At 41.7% G+C, this 17872-nt stretch overlaps 1 protein-coding gene across 1 annotated transcript in view; it reads right to left on the reverse strand.

The window, feature by feature from the left end:
• Positions 1 to 17872, reverse strand: part of DCX (doublecortin) — a 99492-nt gene that overhangs the window by 72895 nt on the left and 8725 nt on the right. Inside the window, 1 exon segment of the mRNA XM_026478757.1 lies at positions 17201 to 17541. Within this exon segment, the coding sequence (XP_026334542.1) occupies positions 17201 to 17541 (341 nt within the window).

Consider the following 17872-nt stretch of genomic DNA (forward strand, 5'->3'; position numbering starts at 1 on the left):
TTACAACTGCCCCACCTTCTCTACCCTCACCCCCACATCTTATCCTCCCCCAGCAGAGAAGCAATTTACCGAGCTTCTAAAAGGCCTTTAACAAAATGGGTAATTGCTCAGATACATGGCTCAAGCATTGCTTTTGAAAAAAAAAATATTCTAGATTCTGGGGTAGGCTGAAAGATCAAGTGTAAGTCAGGATCTACTGGGGAGATAGACCTAACACAACAAAATAATTACAAAACAGTGAACAATAAACTCTCTGGCATTCTCAGTATAATAGATATTGAAAAAAGGTATGTGAATTGGAGTAGTCCAGAAAGTTTCCCCAAAGGGGCAGGCAGTGGGCCTGCATAAAAAATGATCTTGCATTCTTATCACTTTTTTTCCAGGAAATAATTCAACAAATAGTCTCTCAGACAAAGAATAAACATATGTCAAAAACAGGGGCTAAACAGGGGAACTAGAACATGCACTTTACAACCAACCTCACAGTCTTGTTTGGAAGGACCAATGACAAAGAATGGATCTGATAAATAAGGAAAGGGTAGGAATGGGGAAATGTATCTTGAATGGAAATCACCCTGGCTTTTCTTCCTCTGTAAAGCAAAGCATCTTTAAGCTCAATGCAAGCCAAAGTCCCTCAAGCCAGGAGCAAGTGAAGGCCCTTCCAAGCAAAAATGCCTGATAGCACGCTAACATTTCCAAACCTTATCCCTCTGCCTCCAGCCATGACCGCGCCCCAAAGAGATGGTCTAGGCTAGAAATACGGGAGAACTAGGCTAAACAACACTTCCTGCTACGGCTTCATGTCCTCTTACATTTACAAAATGCTAATGTTTCTCCCTGAGAAAATGTGAAGTTTTAGGGCAATGTAGGCCATCTTTATTTACCAAGAATGCAAAGCAATAATCCATATCTTAGCTTTTGGAATGGAACATCTACTCATTTGCCAACTCAGGGAGACCTGGATAATAAAAAAGGATGCAAGTTTCATCCATTGTCCTTCTAGTGTAATTTTAAGATGAAGAGGATGCTTTGCCCAGTTGCCAATTAATACTTTCTTGTTCTGTTGGTGTGATAATCTCTTACAAATGAATAATGTTTTATGTTATACAGAGCACTTTCTCAGGTATTTTGATACCTAAGGTCCCTTTAGCGCTAAAATTTTATAGTGTCATATTATCCTTCTAATGGTCCTGTGAGGTTGGTCGAAGAAAGTTCCTCAACCCGCTCTGGGCCTCAGTTTATCTGTCTATGAAATGAAAAGGTCATGCTAGAACAATGGTTTTCAACCTGGGCTGAACACTGACTTGGCTGGGGAAATTGTGAAAATACTGAAACCGATGCCTGGGTTCCAGTTCCAAAGATTTTTCACCCAATCGGTATGGGGCCAGGCCTGAACACTGGGCCCTCTGAAAGTTCTCCAAGTGTTTCTAATGGGCATCCAGGACTGAAACCCAGCAGACCAAAGGAGGTATAAGTTCTCTCCCATCTATGGCATTCTGAATCTAGATATCATTTGCACTTTACAGATGAGGAAACTGAGGCACAGGGAGGTTAATGACTGCCAATGGGAAAAGCTAAGTCAGTTGTAAGGTAGTAGATGGATCCTATGTCTTTCTACTCCATGGCTCAGACCTCTGTTTCAGGCAACTTTTAGTCTGCTTAATGTCCAAAACCCGCATGGTCCTTAACCTGGACTTTGCCCTGTGTATCTTTGTGTACAGAAACCCGGTATTTCAGAAATATCACTCTTGAGCTATTGGGATTCCTCTGTTGAGTTCACCACACCCTTTCCTCCATTAGAAGACCTTCCCAAATCAGCATCCACATGGCCCTGATCTAAGTATGCCTGCCTTCCTTTAGTACTTACTACTCACTAAGCCATCCTCCACTCATTCATTCATTCAACATATGTATTGGATGCATACCATGTTCTAGGCGTTGTCCTAGGTCCTGAGGATACAGCTATAAACAAGCCAATGCCTCCACCCCCAACAGGTGTTTGTGTGCTACTCTAAAAGATTAAAGAGTTTATTCTTGGTATGGCATATGTCTTCCTAACTGGATTATAAGCGCCTCAAGACTAGATACTCTGTTTTCTGGTACTTATTTAAAGTACCCCAAAGTGCCTTGTATAATACCAATAACAGATGTCTCTAATGATTATAGAGAACTCTCACAGTCAGTTACCTTTAACAGAAACTAAACCACTGATAAATTAAAAAGATTGGGCGTTTTGTTTATTCTGTAGGTTATAATGAAAACTTACTGATATCTGGGATTCTTGCCAGTGGGGAGTCATTTCTAGACATCAACAGGAAGCAGTTTAAGCTAGCCTATTTGGGATCTTCCAGATTTGAGTTATGGAATCATAGAACTTTACATATAGACAGGAGTAAAGTGCATACAATGTTTGCTTTGTGGAAAGGAACTCTTAGAGTAATCTACTCTATGAAAGTAGAAAATAAGATCCAATGAGGGGCAGTGGTTTACTGTAGATTACCCAGCTATTTAGTGGAAGAGCAAGAGTCTCTATGCCCTTTGCCTAAGGGTCTTCTCCATTATACCTGCCTCTATTTCAGGAGTTAGCACACATTTTCTATAAAGGGTCATGCCCTCAGGCTCTAGACTGAAACATTAACTCTTCTCTGGGTCTCTTGCCTACCGGCCTGCTTGCATTGTTCAGATTTGCCAGGCTGCATAATCACCTAGGCCAATGTGTGTGTGTGTGTGTGTGTGTGTGTGTGTGTGTGTGTATCCTTTTGCTTCTGTTTCTTCTGTTGAAGAACACTGGCTAACACAGGCCATATGATAAATATATTGGGCTTTGTGATCCCAAATGGTCTCTGTTGCTTATTTTTCTTCTTCTTTTTTAGACCTATACATAGTTTTCTGACCCTTGATCTATTGTATTACGAGTAATGGAAAACCAAGTTCTCCTTCGAATTCCAAGGAAAGTTTCTTAGAGACTGCAAACTCTGATCAACCTTAATTCTATCCAATTATATTTCACTCTTGCTTTGTATCACCACTAGTTCTGCCTTTGTGTGAAGATTTCCAGGGTCTGTATCTTTGCATTTGTGCTGTATGTGTTACATACACAAACCCAGCTACCCCACACCGTTCTGTTCTGCTTCAGGCTAGCACTTGACAAGGGCAAGGGCAGTATGGAGCAGATGCTGTCATCCTTGAAAGCCACATTCAGCTGGGGGGAAGGAAACATATTGATTTAAACAGATTTTTTGCTTTACAAGAAAGGAGGGAGAGAGATTACTCAATCTGACCTCAAGGTCTTGGCCAGGTCCCTGAGGAGTAGCCAAACCCCATACCATTCAGTGAACTGAACCAAAGCCAGGACTGTTAAGCCAAGTAGTGGGGTGGGGGAGGTTGGGAATGTTTTAGCCTGCCCAGTGACAGCTATTTCCCCTGGAGTTGGAGTCCTAGCCCTAGTCCCAGTTGGAGGAAAATCCAAAAGCAGGGGCAGCTATGTAAAGTAAACCCCATGAGAGGGACCCTTCTAAATTCTTACCTTCTACATCAGTTCATCCCCAATTCCAACCACCACCAACTTCCAGGTGAGGCTTATTGGTTGACCTTTAGCCAACAGACTCTTTAGTAGCCAACATTACAGCAGCAGGAACATTCAGAACCCCATTCTGGGGTGGGTAGCTATTGCTAAAGAAGATTATGGTTGGGGTTGAGATGGTGGTGTCTACATTAACTGCCACTAAAAATAGACATAGATTAAAACCAGCCCCCACCCTGATTCCCCTGGATGAACTGCAGTAAATCTATCTCATTGCTAATCCGCTTCCACACCCCCTTTCCCTCGGCTGCAATTTCAGCCTGGAAATGAATGATACCACTCATCAATCGCAGAAGTCTCTCCTTGAAGATGATGAGGAAGCGGGCCCCTCTTCCCAACCCTGAATCCACCAAACCAGAGGAAATACTGACTACTGATGGCGTTTGTCATGCTTTGTACTGGGGGTGAAATATGCTGGAACCAAACTCAGGGTCCTACTTGCTACCTCTCAACTAGTCATTGGGAGGTCCAAGTAACTACTGCTCTCTTGATCTGAATCCTGAGTCACAGCATTCTTATTCACTGCTCGGCTTACATGAGCTCACGACTAGCCCAGGAAACAGCCCAGTATATCCAAGGCAGATTATCCATTAGCTACAGTGGCACAGTGCCTGGGGCCCACTGTACTTTTTATGGACCCATGAAAATGATTTCATTTCTTTTAAAATCAGAAAAAAACACTTAGTTTGAAGAAAATGTTTAAATGTATAATGTTAATATATTCCTCTTTATACAAACACAGTGGAAATTATTATTATTATTATTTTAGTGGAGGAAGGGGTCCACAAAGGCAAAAGTACCTAGGGCCCACAAAAGTCATGGTGCATCTGGAAGTGTATCAACTATTCCTGAAGATCCAAAATCTAAAGGGTAGGATGGCCCATTAGAGAACCCATACTTCTTTTAACCAGGGGAATCCCTGGGAAAGCACAAGTATCAATTCCCAGCAGGCGACAAGCCGAACACTTGGAACTCCAAGCAAGGCAAGGCTCCATCCTCTTTGCAAACAGCAAGAGGAAGTTCACCTATCAACTGCCATATTAAATAAACTGTGGAGTCAAAGACTGCCAGAGGGAAGCTTTTTATCAAGGCTGTGATGTCTCTGGTGAGTAAGACCAGAAATGTCCTGACATATAAATATTTATATACGACTTCATCAGATGAGACAGCCAATACTTAAGAGAAACAGGGGCACAGGCATGTATATGCGGACACAAAGAGACTTCAGTAGGTACTGGTCTCTGGCCCAAAACCTCTTGCAAGGAATATTAGCATGCTGGGCGAGCCATTCAGACCCCTAGGGTCTGCCAAATCGTTGCCAGCTGGAGAAGCATGGACTTGGTGCAAAAGAGAGCACGCAGTGGACATATACGGCAAGCACTACTTATGGCAGTTAAGTCTAATTAGTAAACCTGGCTCGGATTCCTCCAGTGAGACAGCGCCCCATGGGGTAGTGGGAGGAGTGTTGGTTTCTATAGGACTAGATCTATTGTGAAGGTTCTAAATCCGGCAATGCATCTCAGCCTCCTTACCACTGTGGTTGGAGAAGCCCAACTTTAATGCCTGTAATCAAAAGGACTCTTAATCTCTTACAACTTTGGTGGGGGGGCTCTTAAAACATCTGCTAGAGAAATCTCCCCTTCTGATCAGTTTCCCCTCTTCTCTCTAGAGTTCGTATCAGGATAGATGCTCTCAAGCCCTACCCTGACCACAGATGAATAGGTGTTACCTTGGTGGTGATTGTTGATATTCTAGCAACAAAGCCCCTCTTGCCCGGGTTTATCACCCCTGTCAAAACATAATGGAGCCTGTTTTCTTTCCATTTAATTATTCTTCTGGGCCTTGAAGCGTTTTTTTCTTTTCAAGATTTCCTAATTAAAATGCAAATAAATACCTGAGGCAGAGGGCAATGATTCCCAAAGTGCATTGCACCATATGGTCACTGTTTTTTTTTTTCTTTTTTTAAAAAAGATTTGGTGTTTAAACAAGTTTGGGGAACACTGGACTACACAAAATCAATCGGGTTTCTTTACAAAAGGCTCAAGGGAGTTTTTTTCTAAGAGGGGAATATACTATGTAATGCTACTAAACTTATTTGATCAAAGAACATTTGATCAGACTAGTATTACATATAACACACTTTGGGAAATGTGCTCTAAACTGATAGGAGCTAACATGATAGTGAGGACTGATTTGTTAGAGCCTTACCAATTGAATCCATAAGCTGAGATCCAGGATCTGAGAAAATCAGACCCCCAAAAAGAACTGATTTATCTGGGTATGGAGCTTAAAATGTTAATGTACGGTGGAGCACAAGTGGACAAATGACTGGCACTGCATAGTAAAATGCATGTATGACATAAGCTATTTCAGAAGGGCATTTGAGCAACCATGTCTAACACAAGAGCTAGTGGAGAGTAAGGCCCTAGGAAAATGGGACCCTGGACAGGCAAGTTATGGTAGATCTGGAGCATGGGGAGCCGCCAAGAAACATTAAATCCCACAGCCTGACCCAGTCATGACTCTGTCTGCTTGGTTGCCTCTGAGGGTCTTCCTGAGCCAGTCCCGGCCCTCTGATCTATTTCTGGTAATAATGACTGGCAATCAAACAACCTGGATTTGATTGGCTTCATAGCCTAAATATTCACCTGAAATAGACCTTGTCTGCCACATTTGACACAGCTGCACACTCCTGCCTCAAACTATTCTCTTAACCTCTCTGGACCTAGCCTCATCTAGCTCTCTATGGCTCTAAGAGTACCTGAGCTTCTCCTCCTACCCATCCCTTTAATGCAAATAGCTCCCGCCATATTCTCCTGCAGCAACTTCACACATGAACCCTTGGTGAGCTCATCTACTTGCCTGATTTTTACTTCCATTGTTTGCAAATTACTCCCAAATCTGTATCTCCATCCCAGACCTGTCTCCCGAGTTTTAGACCCATGTATACCACTACCTTCTGGAGACTCCACTTAGATGTAGCAAGGCATTCCAACTTCAATATATCTAAACTCTGCTTCTCACCTTGGATTTCCCCACCTCAATGAATGGCCCTATCATTCATCCATACATGTCAGCCATAAACCTCAGAGTCGCCTAAGTCTTCCCCCTCCCTTGCTTATGGTAGGCAGAATTCTAAGAACGACCCTTGCCTTTGTATAATCTCCTCCCCTTGAGTGTGGTAGGACCCTGTGAGCACATCATTCCTTCAATTATGTTATGTTATATGGCAAAAAGGACTTTTCAGATGTATTTAAGGTTAGTAATCAGTTGACTTGGGGTCAATCAAAAGGAAAATCATCCAGGTGAGAGCAATTTAATCACATTAGCCCTTTAAAAGCAGAAAGTTTGCTCTGGTGGCAAAAGGGGAAGTTAGAGAGATTCTAAGCATGAGAAGGATTTGCTGTACCCTTGTTGGCTTGAAGATGGAGAGAACTATGTGAGAAGGATGTCAGTAGCCTCTAGAAGCTGGACATGGCTCCCAGCTGACAATCAGCAAGGAAATGGGGACCTCAGACCAACAGATCCAAGGAACTTAATTCTGACAAAAACCTGAATGAATCTGGAACTGGATTCACCCCCAGAACCTCCAGATAAAAGCCTAGCCTGTCTGATATCTTGACTTCAGTTTTGTGAGACCCTAATCAGAGAATCCAGTCAAGTCTGCTTTAACTCTGACCTACAGAATCGTGAGATAATAAATGGATTCTGTTTTAAGCTACTATGTTCGTGGGGATTTATTACATAGCAGTAGAAAACTAATATGTACCCAAATTCAATTAACCACAAAGCTCTCCAGTTTCTACCTCCCAAATATTTCTTGAATCTGTTCTCTCTTTCTCTATGTCCATTACTACTGCCTGGATTTAGATCCTTCTATTCTCCTTCCTGTACTATACCACACAGCCTCCTACTTGGTCTCCCTACTGGCCTTGTCTTCTTCTAATCCAAAGCAGCAGAGTGACATACCCAAACTGCAAATCTGATTATGTTATTCTTCCGCTTAAAATCCTTCAGTGGTGGGGCGCCTGGGTGGCTCAGTTGGTTAAGTGTCTGACTTCAGCTCAGGTCATGATCTCAGCGTCCTGGGATGGAGCTCAGAGTCTGGCTCCTGCTCAGCAGAGAGTCTGCTTCTCCCTCTGCCCTTCCCTCTGCTCATGCTCTCTCTCAAATAAATAAATAACATCTTTTAATTAATTAATTAGTTAATTAATTAATTAAACCCTGCAGTGGCTTCTAGCCCTACAGGGTAACATCCAAGCTCTGTAACATAGTTTACAAGGTTGTTCCTGGATGTTGCCCTTGACTTCCTCTCAGCTTCATCTTCTGCCACATATGCCTTGCTCTTTATCCTGTAACACAGGGTTTCTCAACCATAGCACTACTGACCTTTTAGGTCAGATCATTCTTCCTTGTGGAGAGGTGTTCTGTACATTGTAAGATGCTTAGCAGCATCCCTGGCTCCTCCCAACTAGTTGTTGATAGCACCCCTCCAATTCATGACAACCAATAATGTGTCTAGACATTGCCGAATGCCCCCTGGGGAGAAAACTGGCCTGGTTGAAGACCATGAGAGACCTTCTGTGGTTCCCTACACTCACGCTGACTTTTTTCAGGAGCTAATATCACAATACCTGGAAAGGGTAGGGTTTATGGTATCAAGAATAAAAGTATTCTAAATCTAGGAAAAATAGACTGGGATTCAGGAATCCCATTTCATATACCTTTTTAAAGGTAAGTAACTTTGGTGGTTTGGGGATAGTCTGTGACCCTTGGTACTAGGAGTCCCCTCTGTTTAGAAGGCATCTTTGATTCTGGAGAATTAGAAGGGCCAGGAAGGGACTAAGATAAAAAGAAAAAAGAAATGACTTCTTTGTATTTACTCTAGATTTAAGAAAGCTTACAAAAAAGACATCCATGTTTCCTTCCGTATTGTTTAGGCAAGAACTGTGGGCCAAATCTCTACACAGAAAGAAGAGTGAATTTGTTTGTTTGAAGCATCCCTTGAGGCACACGTTTTAGAAACATGGGCTTCATGGTAAGGGGACAGGAGAAACCCCCAAACCCAAGAATTCCATTACTAGGTATATATTCGAGAGAAATGAAAATGTATGTCCACAAAGTTATACACAAATGTTCATAGAAGCATTATTAATAATAGCCCAAAGAAGCAAACAACTCAAATATTCATCAACGAATAAATGGATGAATGTGGTAGATCTATACAATGGAATGTTATTCATTCATAAAAAGGAATGAAGTCCGGATACATGCTACAACATGGTTGGGCCCTGAAAACATATGCTGAGTGAAAGAAGCCAGTCACAAAAAAACTACATATTGCATGACTTGTTTATATTAAATGTCCAGAAAAGGAAAATCTAGAGATACAGAAAATAGATTAGAAATTGCTTAGGGCTAGGGGGGATATGGGGTAGGAGGTGGTAGCTAAAAGGTACAGGATTTTTTTTAGGTGATAAAAATGTTTTAAAATTATAGTGATGGTTGCACATATCTATGAATATATTAAAAATCATGAATTGTACACTTTGAATGGGTGAAGTATATCTCAATTAAACTATTACTGAAAAAAGTAACCTAAGCAATTCAGGGTGCTTCCCTACATCCCTTGCCCCAGTCCTGCTTAGCACTACCCTAAAGAAATAAGACATGGGACAAGCAAGTTTGGATGAGTCTGGGATGAGAACATCAGTAGTCTAGAGCATGGTGGGGGGGACACTGCCAAGGAATAATGGTTCCTTTTAACAGCTTTTATCAAGCCCTCTTGGTTTTTTTCAACTTATGAGGCTTAGCCAGCCTCATTGCTATAGCAGTGGCCTTGGAGTGAGTTAGTATTAAAAAAAAATAAATTAAATTAAAAACTGTCTCTTCTTTTCTACAAATGGTGCTGGGAAAATTAGATATAGGTTTGCCCCTAACACACCAAAAATGAACCTTGACCCTTACCTCACACCATACACAAAACTGAACTCAAAATGGATCAGGTACCTAAATATAAAAGATAAAACTATAAAACTTCTAGAAGAAAACATGGGAGAAAATTTTGAGGACCTTGTGTTAGGTAAAGAGTTATTAGCTATGATACCAATGCATACTGCATACAAGAAAAATTAATAAATTAGACTTCATCAAAATGGAACAAATGCTCTTGTAAAGTTAAGAGAGTCATTCAAAAGATCAAAAGACATGCTACAGACTAGGAGAAAACACTTGCAAATTGCATATGTAATAAAGGACCTGTATCCAGAATATATAAAGAATTCTTATAACTCAATAATAAGGAAACAGATAATTCAACTTAAAAATGGGCAAAGGATCGAAATAGACATTTTCTCAAAGAATACAAATACAAAATATGAATGTCCATTAAACATGTGAAAACATATTTGATATCATTACTTATTAGGGAAATTCAAATGGAAACCACAATGAGATACCACTTCACCCCTACTAGGATGACCCTAATAAAAAGGTAGACAATAACCAGCGTTGTTGGCAAGGATGTAGAAAAACTGGAATTCTCATTCATTGCTCATAGGGATATAAAATGGTGACACTATTTCAAAAAACGTGTTGGCAGTTTCTTAAAATTTTAAACATACAACCCAGCAATAACACTCCTAGGTATTTACCCAAGATAAATGAAGGCCACATAAAAAGCTGAACATGAATGTTCACAGCAGCATCATTCATAATAACCAGAAGGTGGAAACAACCCAAATGTCCATCAACTAATGAATTAATAAATAAAATGGGATATATTCATACAATGGAATATTATTCAGTCATAACAAGGAACGGAGAACTGTTATGATATGACATGATGAACCTTGAAAACATGCTAAGAAGTAAACCACAATAAATCACTTCATTGTATGATTCCATTTATATTAAATGTCCAGAATGGGCAAATCTGCAGAGATAGAAAGTAGATAAGAGATTGCCTAGGGATGGGACAATTGGGAACTGGAGCATGATGTCCACAGGGAGTACTGTGTGTGTGTGTGTGTGTGTGTGTGTGTGTGTGTGTGTGTACGTGCGTGTGCGTGTGGTGATGAGATAACAGGGTTCTAAAATTGACCATGATGACAGATGCACAACTCTGTGAATATGCTAAAAGCCACTGGATTGTACACTTAAAACGGGCAAATTGTATAGTATTGGAATTATATCTCATGAAGCATATTTTCAACACTATATTTGGAGACAGTGCTTTTCTTGCCACTTTGAGGGAATGACAACAATGAGAAGGATGAAAAGAGTGAGGGACAGAAGGCTAGTTACTTCAAAGGCTGGTCATAGAATGGCCTGCATCCCTGGATCAATCCACACTGGATGATCCTCCTCAGTTTACTCAAGAAAGAGTTCTGATGCTGACTTTCCTTATTGGCAGTGATCTTTCCCAGCATTGAAAATGGCACCACGGTGGTGGAGACACCTTAATAATGACACTGTCAACCCCTGTCACAGTTTTGGCAGGCTGGCTTGTCGCTTGTTTCGTTTTATGATTCCTCTACCCTCTACTCCTCATATCATCCACTGGAAAGAAAAAGAGGTCAAAGCAAAATGATAAGTTTGAAAATATTCCTTGGTCATGCCATCACAGAAGTCTCAAGAAAGATCTGAACATAAGAACGGTGCAAATACTATAGGGACCCTCCTAGGAAACAACATACCCACTCAAGTGAGTACTTCACCACATTGGAGATCCTGGGAGCCCAGAGAATTGAAGGGCATTGAGAAGACTAGTGGCTTGGTGAAAAATACCGAGACAGAAACAACACCGTGAGATAAATACTCTGTTCTCATGGAGCTAGAAGTACTCTTAAAGGTCATGTACTTATCTCAAAACCTAAGGCCTGGAGAAGAGATGTGATTGACCCCGTATCACATAGTGGAGAACTGAGTGACTACTAGAACTCAGGTCTCTGAATCCCAGTTTAGGGCTCTTTGCATTGGCTGAATGTTGGATATCGACAGACTAGTCAGTGTAAGAGACTGGAATTCTGTGCCAAAGCTTTCAAATGAAATGGCCAAGCCCCAACTCTTCACTGCTCAGAGCCAAGAGCGTCTCATCAACAATAAAACTCTAAGAGGATAAATTACTGAAGAAATAACCAGTTGCCAGGCTACGCTTAGTCCTTTCTTTCCTGAAGGATGGCATATTTGATGTTTGGTTACCCCCATCACAGTCCCTCTTTTAAAGTACAGAATCTACCTCAGTGTGAGACACCTCGAAGTATACACTATATATGGCAAGGTTGTTTGCAAACTGTCTCCTTTCACAGAGCCTGGCCTGGCTTCCCATCTTTGCTCTTTTCCATTTCGGGCTCAAGCCAATCTTCTCAAAACCTGTCTCCAGGAATTGAATCTGTGGAAGGTTGGGGAAGGGGGGATCTTTTGGTAAGACAAACATCACCTTTCCAGCCTTGATTGGCTCAAGAGAAGGTCAGTGGTAAATGATCTCCCTCTTGGGGCATAATTTATGGCCACGTGGCCTTTTCTATTGAGCCCAATGTTGGCTGAAAGGGTCATAACATTAGGAGGAGGGAGAGGTTGGCTCTGGGAGAGCCGGAGGGCAGGGAATATAAGTAAGACCAGATGTGGCTGGAGGGAGCAGAGACGATGGGGGGCAGGGGAGAGAAAAACTGGCTACACAGGCAAAGTAAAGACACATTCACCTTGGGAAATGCACTCAACATTTTCAAGGTTAAATCCAACTTGTCTTCCTGTATTTCCTGTGATTACCTTTGTGCTTGCAGCACCCAGTTATTTAGTAGAGCAAGATGGGCAAGTTTTTTCTGGACTACTTAACAGCCACTCAAACATCCTCTGTGCTCTCATTTTTCCTATTTCATCATCTTATGGTTCAAAACATTTCTTAAAACTCCTGTTCTAGCTTCCAAGGCTATGGGTAATCTTGGAATCAGCTTTAAACCCTTTCATGTTATTCTGAGACCTACAATTCCCGGTCCAAGTAGTTGGTACTAGAAGGACCGAGACCGAGACACGAAATGAATTCATCCAGTTGAAAACTGGCCTAACAAAGCTAACACACATACTAAAGGCCATACTTATCCCTTAGGCATGTGTCTTGAGGCAATGATAAATCTTTGACTGCACAGACCTTGAATGTGGACAAAACCGAAACCAGAGATGCCAATATGTGTAGCATGAATATGGATGGTGTGCGGACCAGCTGCACCCCTGTTTAAGATGCCAAAAAGCTCGGAGTCTATTATTAAAGCTCTGCATCTCTAATGGAGGCATGCTTTGTGCTTTATAGAAATGAATTTAAGGTTAGACTATGGAGCTACTACTACCAAGTGAACCAGAAATTTGGGTTCTAGTTTTTATGTACCCATGATCTTTAAGCATAAATGTGTGGCTTGCTTATAAAAATTAATATTTGGTTAATTTTGTCAACACACTGCAACAACCACTCCAGCTGTCAAAGAATCAAAAGAACAATCTCACTGGAGAGTTCACCAATATGCATCATCATCTAAACCTTCATATCTTCCCTGATCTCCTAGAAATCCCTTACAGCCCACGGGAGTAGCAAGGGCCCTGCCAACTACTCCTTATTTCATTAGCAGCTTCTTACTGAGGTGAGGAATAAATCAGGACCCCTCTGTAGTAATGACGGTTAGTCTCCCTGTCTACACAGACCACAAATATCTCAGAGGCAATGGCTGAGGAAATCTGTCTTCCATACTGGCAAAACTTAAGCCCTAAAAAGATCAAGGGCTCCAAAAGCCATCCAAACAAAATAAAAACAGGGAGAAAGAGACGACAGCCTTGTCTGCAGATTTCCTGTCAATCAGCGTAAGCCAATCAATCAGATGGTACACACAAGGACAGAAGCAACAGTAAATCTGGAATCATCAACTGGGCTGTTTGAACTGATCATTACTCAAACAATGGGGGAGAAAACCACGTAATTTTTGTCTATTGGGGATCCAGTCAGAGCAAGGCCGAAACCAAGTGATGGACTTGATTTCATGATTAAAATGTTCCATAACAAAGAGCCTTGACCATACGTTGTCCTTTCTGCCTGGTGCCACATTGAGCCAAAGACAGACATGGAATATCCAGGCAAGTCCAAGCCATTGCAACACGTGTGCCTTCAGCCCGCACGGAGGAAGGTCATATTCCCAAGCAGTAAGAATACCCACCAGTGATCAAAGCGACTGACAGGTGTTGACATTAGAGCTGTCACCACCAGAATTGGGGAACGGGCTGGGCTCCAAAATTTTGAGTTTGGCTAACTTTCAGTATACTCAGCATCTATTTTGCAATTAGTAGGCTAGTCCCTGTACCCCCAAATTTTGTTATTTAATGTCCTTGCTGTAACCACACAACAATGTTTGATTTGTGGGTTACCCCATGCATACCAATCTTACCAGTGAGGTTAGGGTAGTTAGTTCCTAATCATTCAGCATATTCTGTAAACAACATTTCCTCATGTGCTCTGGAGAATATATATATGTATAGTCCATAAAAAATGTTTGTGGTTAAATAAAATTGGGAAATCCTGGGTCTAAATTAAATGGGTTTCCTTTCTGCAGGACTTCTCAGAACATTTAATGTGCCAACGAGCACTGTGAATCTCTAAGAAGGCATATAATTTGCAGCATTTCACCACATTATTTGACCACAGAACCCTTTTATGAAAAGATGCTGGGGAGCAGGAAATGGGGACAATTTTTAGAATATACTCTGGGAAATGTTGTCTTAAAACTCTGCTCTCCATGACTTCCACTAAGTAACAAATAGGAAGGAGTTCCCCAGGTGGAATGCATATTCCTTTGGAAGCCTCCTATCTTTTCTGATAGAATAAGGAGAGTGTTTGGGGCACTGAGAGCAGAGGGCTTCTCGGGACATCTCAGAACATCTACCTGAGCCATGTGAGAATCTATGTTAGTCCATTCAATCAACAATCATTTATAGAGATTCCACAACATATCAGGAGCTGCGTATTAAAAAAATAAAAGTTAAGACTGCTTTAACTTTGCACGGTGAAGACAGAGAAGTTTAGAGAGATCACATGATATTTGAAACAGGCCTTAAAAGATAACCCCCAGGGGTCCAAGTAGGCAGAAAGAGACATTTTATTTTTTTTAGGGAGGGATGTGGGGCAGAGGGAGGGGAAGAGGGGGAATCTTAAGCAGGTTCCACGCCCAGCACAGAGCCCAACATAGGGCTCTTTCTGAGATCATGACCTGAGCTGAAATCAGGAGTCAGACTTTTAACAGACTGAGCCATCCAGGCACCCCCAGAGGGAGACATTTTAAAGAGAGTGGGCTGTGTAGAAAGGCACACATGCCTGCCAAGGCATTGTTTTGCTCCCCTGAGCACTGTCCCCCAATGTTTCTGTATACTCACTATGTCATACACTGACATTTTGTAATGTGTCCCCCAAAGAAATGGAAGCCAATGCTTGAAGGAATTGGAGATAACATGCTGTTCTGTGTGGCCTGCTGTAGGATGAAAATCCACCTATCACTGGACTGGGAGCTTGCTTACTTAGGAGGTAGGGGTGTCACTTCATTTATCACTAAATGACAAAGTGGTATATCTCCACAAAACGTTGGAAATTCATGCTAAGAATGATGGCGGTACAACTAATGAATTATCAAGCTTTACATCGGAAACCGGGGAGGTACTATATGGTGACTAACATAATATAATAAAAAATCATTTAAAAAAAAAGAATGATGGCGGTAGAGTGGAGGGGAAAGAGCTATCATTTATTGATATGTAGGTAAATTGCCTAGCAATTGTCTCATTTAATGGTGAATTATATGCATACATATTTACATCTTGTGTTTCAATTTATGGAATGCTTTCATATCCATTATTTCTTTGGATCTTCAGGAGAGTCCTGTGAGCCTGAGTAGGGCAGGTGTGATCAGCCCCTTTGTACAGAGAAGCAGGAGGCTTCGGATAGTGAATTGATTAGCCCAAGGTCACATAGTAAGTTGCAATATTAAGACTAGAAACCAAGTCTTCCGATTCCCAGTCTTATGTCTCTGGTTTGTGTTTGTCATGCATTGCTTCAAGAGGCTGAAGGTATAAAGAAGTGGACTTATGCCCAATATTAGGAGAATCTTTCTAAAACTCACAGCTTTTCAACAGTGGAATAGGCTGTCTTATGAAATTAAAATGGTGGTAGAGTATATCCTTGCCACAGGTGGGAGATTAAATGTCATGGCTTCTCAGGTCCCTGTCAATGTTAAGATCCAATGGTCCCAAAATTTCTAGGTTCTATTTCTCCAAGATGAGGTTTCCAGTGATTAAGCCTGTTCCTGGGAAACTCCTATTATGTGCTTGGTCCTCAGGAAAGAGATACTCTTTGAGAGATGCTTGTGAGTTGGGGCTTTTCCCATTGCAGGTAAACTCAATTGCTTTGGTACAACAAACACAGATCACATACAACCAATGCCTCCAGGTGTCGCTCAGATCACAAAATGAGGAACAGATAGAGGTCACAAATTTAGAAAAGTTCCCACATACGTGAGTTTGAGTTTTACCAGAAATTTAAAATCTGGACACACGCGGTATATATCAGAAATTGCGGGATGAGCCATCGTTCTGCATTTGAACACTCATCAGTCACTCTGATGTATAGTGAGTCTGCTTCTTTAGAATCTATCTAGTTGTTCAAACACCAAAGGTATTTTAAGGGGTAGAAAGTATGGACTGATAATAATCCACAGTTGTCTTCTCTGATGAGGGACCAGGCTTCCCTTTAGAGCCAACAGAACCAACCACTGTTCCAATTCCTTTGGAACGTATTTTGTCACACATTTACAGCTCCCTATGCTCAAGAGAATGGTGCATCTGTCTGATGGAGACGCCTGGCTGCATTCTTTCCCAGATATTAATATAGGTGGCACTTTAGTAGCATAACCAATGACATGAAGAACCTGATTTGGAGAGGAACAGATGGCAGCATCTTTCTTGGGCTAATTTTAGGATCCTGAAATAGTCCCTTTCTCACACAAAACCATCAGTGGAACCAAATTAAGACAGCTATGTCACATGGAAAATGGGGAAAGAAAAAACGTGGTCTAGCGTGAGGCAAAGACAACGAACCAGACACTTCAAGGCTTCCCCTGTATCTGAGTCCTCTCACAGACTATGAGGGGTTACTTCAATCTCTTTTCACCAGAAAGGACGCTGAACACCAACACGAGGCTGCCTAAGAAGAAAGGAGCCAGCAAATCTCTTTTTGAGTCACGTGCATCGAAAGATCAAGGTTGCATCACATAAGAGCTACATTGATATTTGTAAGACTGTGTCGGACCTAGGTTCTAGGTCCTCTGCTTAGCAGATCAGAAAGCTGAGGCTAAGTGACCATCCGACTTGATAAGATGGAAGCAGATTGAATTTCAAAGCCTCAGATGTCTGGTCCGTTGCCTGGTCTGCCGAAAAGACCTTTCTTCCCAGTGAGACCGAAAATCTCAGGTAGGGATGATGAGAGGTGGAGGGAGAGTCCTCCAACCAGAAATGATGCCTGAGGCACAGGGTGGGCATCCAGGTATTTGGAACAACTGAGAAGAAGAGTACTTTGAAAAAAAAAGTACTGACCTGTTTTCCATCCAGAGTGTAGAGTTTTTTGACAACCCCGGTCTCCAGCTTGATGGCTTCAGTGATATCAGTGAGGACTTGCTCAAAAGAGTGGGCTGTCTTCTTGTTCAGAAGCACACGTACGGCCTTCCGAGGCTTCACGCCACTGCGGATGATGGTCACCAGCTTGGGGCGCACAAAGTCCTTGTTCTCTCTGGCCTGGGCACTATTGCTGCTAGCCAGGGACTGGGGGGCTTTCATATTGGCTGATGTCTTCACATTGACAGACCAGTTGGGATTGACGTTCTTGGTGTACTCCACCTTTTTAAAGAAGTTGTCTGAGGAACAAACATAGCTTTCCCCTAAGGGAAGAAATAAGAAGTCATTAGTTGAATAGCAGATATATGGACTATTCTAACCAAACTAACGCACACTGACCTTGGAGTCGGACTTTTGGAGATATGGTGATAATAACCAGCTGTAGGCTCAATTTCTAATTGGGCTCTCTCTCTAACAACTCAGCTCATTCAAATTCAAGGGCAAGTCATCAGCAAAACATTCTTCATTATAATGGCATACCTAAGTTGACAAATCCTATAAAGTTAAGGGTTTCAAGGACAATGAACACATCTAAATATAATCTAACAAGCCGGGTTCTCAAGCTTCATAGGATTTTACTGCAATTGAAATACC

This window comes from Ursus arctos, chromosome X (genome assembly GCF_023065955.2).
Source record: "Ursus arctos isolate Adak ecotype North America chromosome X, UrsArc2.0, whole genome shotgun sequence".
In the NCBI taxonomy this organism is placed as follows: Eukaryota; Metazoa; Chordata; class Mammalia; order Carnivora; family Ursidae; genus Ursus; species Ursus arctos.